The sequence below is a fragment of the Galeopterus variegatus genome, unplaced genomic scaffold (genome assembly GCF_000696425.1).
Source record: "Galeopterus variegatus unplaced genomic scaffold, G_variegatus-3.0.2 Scaffold1042, whole genome shotgun sequence".
Lineage (NCBI taxonomy): Eukaryota > Metazoa > Chordata > Mammalia > Dermoptera > Cynocephalidae > Galeopterus > Galeopterus variegatus.
The window spans coordinates 336,514-349,033 of record NW_007727153.1 but is presented as its reverse complement, the minus strand read 5'-3'; the positions used below and the strand labels follow the sequence as shown (position 1 = coordinate 349,033).

Here is a 12,520-nt window from a genome sequence, read left to right as displayed (position 1 = left end):
AAAAAAAAAAAAAAAAAAAAAAAAAAAAAAAAAAAAAAAGTTATTAATAAAGTACTTATAATTTTGCTTACTGTTTTTCAAAGTGAAGTTATTAATTATCCTTATCAGGTATTGCACTGAGAGAGCTACTTAAGGGAAACGAAAGCCTCTTTAGGGTCTAACTCATCATTCAAACCCTTGCAATAACAATGACTTACTTTGCTTTTTACCTAGACAGATGAAAATACTTATTTTATGTAACAGGCTTTATAATATTCAATTACATCTGTTTAAAATATTCTATCACACTGTGCTCAGATTTGAAAATGGAAAGATGAATTTTGTTTCAATAACAGAAACGTGATGCTGAAATAGCCAAAACCATGATGGAAGAACATGAGAGAATAATAAAGGAAGAGAACGCTGCAGAAGACAAACGAAACAAAGTAAAAGCACAGTACTATCTTGACTTAGAGAAACAACTTGAAGAACAAGAACAAAAAAAGCAGGAAGCTTATGAACAGTCGCTGAAAGAGAAACTCATGATTGATGAAATTGTTAGGAAAATCTGTGAAGAAGATCAATTGTAAGTTTATCTTAAGTTTCTTACATGCCTAAACATTTACTTTAGATCTATCGTAGTGTTGTGAAGAGAGAAAGCACCAAGAACAGTGCCGATACATAGTAAATGCTCAGTAAGTGTTATCTAAGGTCACATAAGTTGAAACCAACTCTTTTCTATCTTTGTTAGCATGATAATTAATAGATTAATGATCTGATAATAAATACTTATTAAGCGACTGAGTGACCTAAACGTTTGTTTTTCTTAAATACGCCTACATCATAGAAAGCATGTTTTCTGATGAATTTCCATAACAGACAGCTTTAGAGTGCCACAAGGCTTATGTTAACAGGTTGTAGACTTTCTGAAATGGGATGCATAAAACTTCGTAAATAGGTTAGAGGTGAGACATAGTACAGGTTGAGTTTCCCTTTCTGAAATGCTTGGGACCAGAAGTGTTTTGAGTTTCGGATTTGTTTGGATTTTGGAATATTTGCATTACATATACTTACCAGTTCAGTATCCCTAATCCAAAAATTTGAAATCCAGAATGGTCCAATGAGCATTTCCTTTGAGCATCATGTCAGTGCTCAAAAAGTTTCAGATTTTGGAGCATTTTGGATTGTGTATATTTGGATTAGGGATACTCAACCTGGGTATTTTACACAAAGAAAATTTATACCTGATGAGTGAGTAGGAAAATACACCAAGAAGAGACACCAGCTGGGTGTCTTCCAATTCAGTTCCAGGACTATCTACCTGGAAATTGTGTCGGATCCCACAGATTGAGGGCTCAATCCCCAAGACAGCCCCACCCCAACACACTTCTAATGCCAGTCGCAAACCGAAGGTTGTTCTACCTTGGCTTCTGACTGACTGGCTATAAATTGGGGTTTCCTTGGTTAGTTTGCTGAGCAGCTCACGGAACTCAGAGAAACTGACTAACATTTACCTGTTTATTATAAAGGATATTGTAAAGGATACAGATAAACAGCCAGATGAAAAGATACATAGGGTGAGTTTTGGAAGGATCCTAAGGTGCAAGAACTTCTGTCCCCGTGGAGTTGGGGCTTGCTACCCTCCCAGCAAGTAGAGGCAAAACCTCCCCAGGTGTGTACTATCCAGTAGCTCTCCGAACTCATGCCTCTTGGGTTTTTATGGAGGCTTCATTACATAGGCATGAGTGACTAAATCATTGGCCATTGGTGATCAACTGAACCTTCAGCCCCTCTCCCCTCCCCAGAGGTTGCAGGGTGGGACTGAAAATCTTGCCTTGGTCTTTCCTGTGACCAGCCTCCATCCTGAAACTACCTAGGGACTACCAGCCATCAGTCAACTTATTAGCATACAAAAAGACAGCACTTTGGATATTCTAAGTAGTGTAGGAGTTGTGTGCCAGGAGGGGTGATGATGACCAGATGTATATTTCACAGTACCACACCTGGCATTTATATTATTTATTTTTATTTAAAAATTTTTATTTTTCATTGAAATGTATTGATTATACATAATTGTGGGGTACAGAGTTAAACATCAATACATGTATACAATATGTGATGATCAAATCAGGGTACTTAGCATATTCATCATTATAAAACAATCATTTCTTTGTAATGAGGACATTGATATCCAGTCTTTTAGCCATTTGATAACATGCAGTAAATTATTGTTAATTATAGATGCCTAGCTCAACTGTATACTAATAGAACTTATTTTTCCTGTCTAGCTGTTTTGTGTCCATTAACCAACCTCTCACTATTGCCCCTTCCCCTTCCCCTTTCTTGCTTCTAACCACAGTTCTGCTCTGTCCTTCTGAAAGTTCAACTTATTAATATATTATTTTTGTTTGTTTCTTTCTCCCACTTATGAGTGAGGACCTGCAGTATTTCTCTTTCTGTTCCCTGGCTTATTTCACTTAACATAATTTTCTCCAGGCTCATCCATGCTGTTGCAAATAGCAGAATTTCATTCTTTTTTCCTGGCTGAGTAGTATTCCATTGTGTATATGTACCACATTTTCTTTAACCAGTCATCCATTGATGGACATTTAGGTTGTTTCCATGTCTTGGCTATTGTAAACAGAGCTGAGATAAACATGGGAGTGCAGGCATCCCTTTGACATGATGATTTCCATTCCTCTGGGTATATACCCAGTAGTGGGATTGCTGGATCATATGGTAGTTCTGTCTGTAGTTGTTTGAGAAACCTCCATACCATTTTCCATAGTGGCTGCACTAATTTATAGTCCCACCAATAGCATATAAGGGCTTCCCCTTTCTGTGCATCCTTGCCAGCAGTTTTTATTTTCTGGGTTTTTTTTTTTTAATAATAGTCTAACTGGTGTGAATGATATCTCAATGTAGTTTTTTTTTTTTTCTTTTTGTCTTTTTTACTGACCGGTAACGGGATTGCAACCCTCGGTGTCGCGCCTGTACTGGGGACTGGCAACGGGATCGCAACCCTCGGTGTTGTGCCCGCACCGCACTCAGCCAGTGAGCGGGAACCAGTCTCCACATGGGACCCAAACCCTCGGCAGGAGTGCCACCGCGCTCCCAAGCGGCGCACTCTCCAGTGCGCCACCGGGCTGGCCCATATCTCAATGTAGTTTTAATTTGCATTTCACTGATGCTTAGTGATATTGAGCATTTTTTCATGTACTTGTTCATCGTTTGTATGTCTTCTTTTGAGAAATGTCTATTCAGCTGGCATATTTAGTGGCACATAGTAGGCATTCAAAATGTTTATTGTATGAATGAATGAACAAGCAATAAATAGGAAAGGTGTTTTCTCCCACATTATTATCAACAGAGGAAATTACTTTTTAATGTTTTTATATTATTTCTGTTACTATAAAACTGTATCCATAATTTTTTTTTAGGGAAAGACAACAAAAGTTAGAAAAAAGGAATGCAACCCGAAGGTATATAGAAGAGTTTCAGAAACAGCAGGCTCTCTGGAGAAAAAAGAAACGTGAAGAGATGGAAGAAGAAAACAGAAAAATCATAGAATTTGCTAACATGCAGCAGCAAAGAGAAGAAGATCGGATGGCAAAAGTTCAAGAAAATGAGGAAAAAAGGCTACAGCTTCAGAATGCGGTATTAAAATAACCACTTCTTTAACACTGGTGAAATTCTGAAATATTAGTTATAGAATTTGGGTCCTAGAAATAAATATTTGTATTTTAAAAAATTTAATAGCTGACTCAGAAGTTGGAAGAAATGCTACGGCAACGTGAAGATTTGGAACAAGTGCGACAAGAATTATACCAGGAAGAACAAGCTGAAATATATGAGAGAAAACTAAAAGTAAGTTTTGAACTTTGAAAGAATAATTAACATAGAGAAGAATATGATTTTTAGATAAAATAGTAGAAAGGTAATAGATATAAGCCCAACTGCATTAGTCCATTTCTGTCGCTTATAACAAGATACCTGAAACTGGGTGATTTATAAAGAAATGAAATTATCGCTTACAGTTTTGGAGGCTGGGAAGTGATGACAGTGACCCATTGCAGAAAATGGCAGAGCAGAGAGACAGAGAGAGACTCCTCCTTCATTCTCCTTTTAAAGCCCTCTGAACCACACCCCTGATAACCATTACTAGTCTATTCATAATGGCATGGTCCTACAATCTAATCACCTCTTCAAGGGCCCACCTTTCAATTACCATAATAGGATTTACCACACTCTTTTTTTTTTTTCCCCTTTTTGTCTTTTTTCGTGACCGGCAACGGATCGCAACCCTCAGTGTTGCGCCCGTACCGGACCAGGACCGGCAACGGGATTGCAACCCTTGGTGTTGCGCCCGCACCTCGCTCAGCCAGTGAGCTGCCGGTCTGTATGTGGGATCCGAACCCTCGGCGGGAGTGCCGCCGCGCTCCCAAGCGGCGCACTGTAGCAGTGCGCCATCGGGCCGGCCCGGATTTACCACTCTTAACACTGTCACAATGGGGGTCAAGTTTTGGGGGGACACTCAATCCAAAGCACCAACCATATTGATGATTGCATTATATGTAAATGGTATAAACACTACAGTTAAAAAGAAAAATTTTTGAGCTGGATGATAAAGCTGTTTTTAGCAATTTACACACTGCATCATAAAAGGCATGATACAACTATGTTGTCTACAATAAACACAATTTAAATATGAAGATATAGTTTAAAAGCAAAATGATGGAGGAAGATAAACCACAAAGTCATCTTCAAGACGAGGAATTCATGATGATAATAGGGTAAATTCATCTAGAGGATGTAATAGTTCTAAAGGTAAAGAATAAACCTTCCCAATGTGTAAAGCAAAACTGACAAAACTGAAAGGACAAATAGACAAATTCATAGATTTGAAAATTTCATTACTCCTTTCTCATTAATGTATAGACTGAGTAGTCAGAACCATAGGATATTGTGTTGAACAATATCAACTGACTTGACCTGACATTTAGAGAATACTCCACCAAACAACAGCATAATACAATTTCCACTCAAATACTCATGGAACATTCACCAAGATAGCTCATATTCTAGGACATAAAGTATGTCTCAATAAATTTACAAAGTTTTAAAGCATACCAAATATGTTTTCTGACTACAATGGAATTAAATTAGAAGTCAGTAATGAAAATGTACCTGCAAAATCCTTAAATATATTGTAATTAAATAATATACTTCTAAGTAAGCAATGAGCAAAGAAAAAAATCATAATGGAAATTAGAAAAATATTTCAAGTTGAATGAAAATTAAAAAAACAACATCAAAATATGATAAGCTAAGCTATAGTGCTTAGAAGGAAGTTTATATCTTTAAATGTATGTATTAGAAAAGAAGAATGGTTTAAAATTAATGATCTTATGTTTACATAAAAACTTGTACATAAATGTTGATAGCAGCATTATTCATAATTGCCAAAAAGCAGAAATAACCCAAATATCCAAAAGCTGATGAATGAAGATACGTAACAGTATATCCATGTAATAGAAAGTTATTCAGTCATAAAAAGAATGAAGTACAGTACTGACACATGCTAAACCATGGATGAATCTTTAATTATATCTTAATTAAAAATAAAATGCCTAAAGAATGTTATATAAATGGGATCAAACAGTGTATAACTTTTAGACTGGCTTTTTTCACACAGCATAATTCTCTGGAGATTCATCCAAGTTGTTGCTTGTGTCAATGATTTGTTTCTTTTTATTGCCAAATAGCATTCCTTTGGTATGTATGTGCCAGTTTATTTAACCATTCACCCATTAAAGGTCATCTGGAATGTTTCCAATTTTTTGGCTCTTAAAAATAAATCTGCTGTAATCATTCAGTTGTAGGTTTCTGTATAAACATAAGTTTTCGTTTCTTTGTGATAAATACTCAAGAGTACATTAGCTGGGTTTTGCAGCAATTATATGTTACTTTTATAACAAACTGCCAAACTGTTTTCCAGAATGGCTGTACCATTTAACATTCCACCAGCAATGTGTGATGATGCAGTTTCTCTACGTTCTCACCAGCATTAGGTGTTGCCGCTATTTTTTATTTTAGACATTTTTAATAGCTATGTAGTGATACCTCATTATAGTTTTATTTTGTGTTTCCCTGATGGCTAATTGATGCTGAACATCTTTTCACGTGTTTATTTGCTCTTCTCTTTGATGTTATATCCTCTTCAGAGAAGTATTTCTTCATGTCTTTTGCTGATTTTCTAATTGGGTTGTTTGTTCATTTATTGTTGGTCTTTGAGAGTTCTTTGTATATTCTAGATACTAGTCCTTTGTCAGATGGGTGGGTTGCAAATATTTTCTTCTAGTCTGTAGCTTTGTTTTTTCATGCTCTTAACATGGTCTTTCTCAGAGCAAATGTTTTCAGTTTTATGAAGTCCAGTTTGTCAATTTTTCCTTTTATGGATCATGCTGTTAGTGCCAACTCTAGGAACACTTTGCCTAGATCCTGAAGAATAATTCCTTTTTTTTTTTATTTCCAAGGTTTTTTTTTTTTAACATTTTACAGTTAAGCCTATGATCCATTTTCAGTTAAATTTTTGTACAAGATATGAGACTCAGGTCAAAGTAGTTTTTGCCACACCATTTGTTGAAATGACTCTTTCTCCAGCACTGAATTGTTTTTGCACCTTTGTTAAAACACAATTGGTCATTGTATTAGTCTGTTTCTGTTGCTTATAACAACATACTTGGAACCGGGTAATTTATAAGAAAACAAAATTTATTGCTTATAGTTTCAGTGGCTAGGAAGTGCAAAATCCAGGGAACACATCTGATGAAGGCTTTCTTTGGCAGTGACTTCAGTGACACCAGGATATCACATTGCAAAAATGGTGGAGCAGAGAGAGAAAGACAGACTCTCTTCTCTCTTCATTTAAAGCGCTCAGAACCACGCCCCTGACCACCATTTTTAATCCATTCACTACTGCACAGTTCTACAATCTAATCACCTCTTCAAGGCTCCACCTTTCAATTATCATAATAGGATTTCCCCCCCTTAATGGTCACAGTGGGGGCCAAGTTTCTAATACATAAAACTTGGGGGACACAATTCAAGCTGCAGGAAGTTGGGGGGGGGACATAATTCAGTCCACTACAGTCATATTTGTATGAATCTCTTCCTGGGATCTCTATTTTGTTTTGTAGATTTGTGTATTTGTTCATTCAACCATACCACACAGTTTTGATTATAGCTGCTATATGTCTTCAAAATTGTTTTAGCTATTTCTAGTTCCATATATGAGTATACTTTCCATATAAATTTTAGAACAATCTTGTCTATCTACAAATAATCTTGTTGGAATTTTAATAAGAATTGCCTTACATCTGAATATCAATTTGGGAAGAATTGACTTGTTCACTGTACTAAGTCTTCTAGTCCGTGAGTACAGCAGGCCTCTCCCTTTATTTAAATCTTTGGATTTTTCATCAGTGTTCTATAGTTTTCAGCATACAAATCCTGTACATGTTTTATTAGATTTACCTCCAAGTATTTTATTTTTTGAGCAATTGTCAAGGAATTTTAGTTCAATTTTGATGTCCATGTACTCGGTAGTGAATTGATTTATGTTTATCTTGTATCTCACGGCCTTGCTGAGTTTACTTATTAGCTATAGGAATTTCTTTTCCTACATAGTTGGCCATGTCTTCTGCAAATAGGGACAGTATATTTCTTCCTATTCGACCTGTATACCTTTTATTTTTTTTCTTGCTTTATGCACTGGCTAAAACGTCCAGTGCCAGTGACTAGCACTATGTTGACTAAGAGGGATAAGAGTAGACATCACCCTTCCTGTTGCTGATCTTAGGGGGAAAGCATTCAGTCTTTTACCATAAAGTAAAATATTAATTGTAGGTTTTTTATAGATGCCCTTTATCAGGTTGAGGAAGTTCTCTTCTATACCTGTTTCTCTGAGGGTGTTTATCATGAAGGGGCATTAAATTTTGTCAAATGCTTTTTCTACGTCTATGGTTCATGTGCTTTTTCTTCTTTAGCTTGGTGGATTATATTGATTGATTTTTGAGTACTAAACCAATCTTACATCCCTACAATAAACCCCACTTGGTCATGGTGAATAATTCTTTTAATGTACGAGGGGTACTTCAAAAAGTTTGTGGAAAAATGGGATTCAAAGATAATACGAATCTTTCCATGAACTTTTTGAAGATGCTTCATATGGCTGAATTCTATTTTCTAATATTGTGTTAAGGATTTTTGCATCCATATTCGGGAGGAATATTGGTCTGTAGTCTTTTAATACTGGTATCAGGGTAATACTATCTTCATAAAATCAATGGGAAAATGTTCTTTCCTTTTCTATTTTCTGGAAGAGATTTATGGAATTGGCATTAATTCTTTAAGTGTTTGGTGGAATTTTCCAGTGAAACCAACTTGACTGTGAGTTTTAAATTATTAATTCAATATTCCTAATAGTTACAGGGCAATTCAAATTATCTTATTTCATATTTGGTGAGTTTTGGTAGCTTGTGTTTCTCAAGGAAGCAATCCACTTTGTCTAGATTGTCAAATTTGTGTGTGTAGAATTATTTGTAGTATTCCCTTATCCTTTTGATGTCTGTAGGATCTCTAGTGATATCTCATGTTTCATTCCTGATACTGGTAATTTGTTTATTTTGGAAGTCAGTCTTGTTAAAGTTCTGTCAATTTCACTGATTTTAGTTTTTTAAAGATCCAGCCTTTTGTTTCATTGGGATTGTCTATTGGTTTTTTATTTTTAGTTTCATGGATTTCTGCTCTTTATATTCTTCTTCTGCTTGTTTTGGGTTTACTTTGCTTCTCTTTTTATTGGTCCTTGAAGTGGAAGCTTAGGTTATTGATTTGAGACTATTCCTACACGCATGCATCTAGTGCATTTTCCTAAGTGTGTACGTTTAGTGCTATAAATGTCCCTCAGCACTGCTTTAGTTGCATCTCACAGATTTTGCTGTCTTATTTTCATTTTCATTAAATACAGTGTGTTTGTTTTCCTTGAGACTTCCTCCTTGACCCATGAATTATTTAGAAATGTGTTGCTCAGTTCCCAAATGTCCAGAGATTTTCCTGTTATCTTTTTGTTATTGATTTCTAGTTTGATTCCATTGAGGTCAGAGAGCACACTCAGTTTGATTTCAATTTCTTTAAATTTGTTCTGTGGGTACTTGAAAAGAATGTATATTCTGCTGTTGTTGGGTGAAGTGTTCTGTAAATGTTGATTAGATACCATTGCTTGATGGTGTTGCTGAGCTTTTCTATCCTTGCTAGTTTTCTGTCTAGTTGTTTTGTCAATTGTTGAGAGAGAGGTTGTTGAAGTTTCTGCCCATAATTGTGGATTTGTGTATTTCTCCTTTCAGTTATATCAGTGCTTTTTTTAATGGAAGTAAAAATTCACATAACATAAAATTTAACACTTGAACCATCTGAATGAAGTTCAGTTCACTGGCAATTAGTGCATTCACAATGTTGTGAAACCATCACCTGTACCTAATTTCAAAACATTTTTATTATTCCAAAAAGATACTTGCACCCATCCCCTATTCCTCTAGCCACTGACAACTGCTAATCTGCTTTCTGTCTTAAAGGATTTGGCTACTCTGGACATTTCATATATTGGGATCATACAATATATTGCCTTTCATGTCTGGCTTTTTTCCTTTAGCATGATATTTTTGAGGTTCATTCATGTTGTAGCATGTATCGGTAATTCATTCGTTTTTTTGTCTGAATAATATTTCATTATATGGATTTTGCTTTTCCATTCAACAGCTGATAGATGCTTGCTTTGTTTCTACCTTTTGGCAATTGCAATTATTGTTGCTGTGAACATTTGTGTACAAATTTTTGTTTGAATATCTTTTTAAAGTTATTTGGGGTATATACGTAGCAGTGGAAGGATTGCTGGGTCATGTGGTAATTTTGTTTTATTTTTGAGAAACTGCCCAACTGTTTTCCACAAAGGCTGTACCATTTTACATTCCCACTACCCATGTGTGAGGGTTCCAATCTCACTGCATCCTTGCCAGCACTTGCTATTTTTCACCATATTATACACAAAAATTAACTCAAAATGGGTCCCAGATATAAACAGAAAAACCTGAAACTACAAAATTTCTAGAAGAAAATGGGAGAAAGTCTTCATGAACTTGGGAATGGCAAAGATTTTTTTATTTTTAGTAGGATATAAAATGCATGAGCCATAAGGAAAAAAGTTTATAAATTGGACTTGGTTGGGGAAAAAAAATAAATTGGGCTTTATCAAAATTAATAACTTTCTAACATCATTAGGATAACAAAAATGCAAGCCATGATCTGGGAGAGAGTATTTTCTATATATATATCTTACAAAGAACTTTTATCCAGAATATATAAAGAACACTTATAACTTGATAATGGAATATGAAGAACCTACTTTTTTTTTCAGTGAATAAACGGTTTGAACAGATACTTCACAAAACAAGATAAATAGACATGTATGTAATAAATAGTAGCTAGTGCTACTATTATTTTTAATGTTTTTCAGCTATATCAAAACAGATCCTTTTTATTTTTTGGATACACTGTTTCATCAATGAGGAGGAAATAGATACCATGTATTTTTTATATCAAAACCTATTGCATGTATATTCTCAATGGTTAACCACGTATAGGAATATACAATAAAATGAATACAGACCTTTTTAGAGATATCTTAATGTAATTTACTTATATATACCTAATATCAAATTACCCTGAAAAGTTAAGAATAAAATGATGAATGAAGGCATAACAGGTATATATGGACAAATGGGAAGCAGTTCGGTAGGGTTATGAATAGATAAGTGGAACATCAAATGAATCCCAGGTATCACAGATAAAAGATATAATTGATAATGAAGGTGTAACAATAAACAATCTTCCATGTAACGCTGCATTGAAATAAATAATTTTAAAAGCTATTAAAAATCTAAAGGAAATTTATCTGAATATGCAAGGGGGAAAGGGTGTTTAACACACCACTAGAAATTAGTAAGAAATATTTTAACCTACTAACTGAAAGTCTAAAAACATTCTTCTCAATTATTATTGGTTGAAAATTTACAGCTATTTAGAGAATGAGATGACTAACATATCAAAATTGATCAGATTTTATAAAACTGATCTCAGAGACAATTACTTATTAAATGAGAAATTAAATTAATTAAATTATTAAATTTATTAAATTATTAGATAAATTTTTTAGAAAAATGTTACATAAGCAGTCAACCCAGTAACTTAGAAAGTAATACAAATTGAAGTATAAGGCAACAATGTGGAAAGAAATACTAGAGGTTACAAGTGGTAATTAGTAAAAATCAAGAAAACACATTAGATTAATTAATCCAGTTGCTTAATATTGGGGAAAAAAACAAAAGCAGTTTACTCTGGAAAAACATAATAAGAAAGAAAAAGTAAAAACAAAATTTGAAGGAATCCATGGTCTATAAAGGGAAATACAGAGAAGATTAGAAAAACAATGAGAAGTTGTTTACTGTATATTGATAAAAAATGTGAAAATCTCCATGGCACAACTTTCTGAGTAAAAAATATAGTAATTTCAAAAAATGTAGAAAAATCAGGCAAAATAAGATTATTAAGGTTACAAGGGCACTTCAAAAAGTTCATGGAAAGATTTGTATTATCTTTTAATTCCATCTTCCCACAAACTTTCTGAAGTACCGTTGAATCTCCTGTATCAAAAGCCGTGTGTGCCCTGCCTCCCATCCTCTCAGCCTCACCTCGGATTCCAGTGGCAGCTGCGGAGAACATCTGTGAGGGCTTACACTGACTCTGTGCTGACAGCTTCCTGAAGTGTGGGAGTATGGGTGGGAGCAGGGAGTTAACATCCTCTGCCGCATCTCTAAACCAAGACTGGACAGGAACTAATGGATAAATGCTTCTTCCTGTCCACCCTTAGGAAGGTCCTGGGAGCACTCTGTGCATTCCTTGCAAGGTCCTAGCAGGACTGAGCCTCATTTGCCCACAGCGGTAACCAGCTCAGTGACGCACGCTTGTGTTGGTTTTTCTTCCTTCCCTGTTTCACTCTGCTTGCCCTTCATTGCTGTTTCCTGGGATTACCTCCCCAGTGAAGTATCTGTATACACAAATCTTTGTTTAAGGCTATGCTTCCAGAGGAGAACCCAGATTAAGATACCCTAAAGGTTTCCAGGCTTGGAGTGTTTTTACACAAATTATTTAAAAATTTCAATAAACAGCTATTCCTAAAACCATATAGTGGGTTTTAGAACATAGAAAAGAGTAGAAAATTATGCAGTTCATATTATATAACTAGCAGAATCCTGATCCAGACCTATGAAAGAGTACATGAACATTTTTGTAGTTGAAAAATATAATGAAGGGTGTTTGTTTTGCCAATCATTTCCTGTGTTTTAGCCAGATATCTTCAACATTGGATTAAACTAAAATTCCTATGGGAGATGGATGCCAAGAAATGTCAACAGTTCATATACTTAAA

General features: G+C 35.0%; 1 protein-coding gene across 1 annotated transcript in view; it reads left to right on the top strand.

The window, feature by feature from the left end:
• Nucleotides 1-12,520, top strand: part of MNS1 (meiosis-specific nuclear structural 1) — a 42,602-nt gene that overhangs the window by 20,820 nt on the left and 9,262 nt on the right. Inside the window, exons 5-7 of the mRNA XM_008574412.1 lie at nt 336-565; nt 3,420-3,636; nt 3,739-3,846. Of these exons, the coding sequence (XP_008572634.1) occupies nt 336-565; nt 3,420-3,636; nt 3,739-3,846 (555 nt within the window). The remainder of the gene's footprint in view (nt 1-335; nt 566-3,419; nt 3,637-3,738; nt 3,847-12,520) is intronic.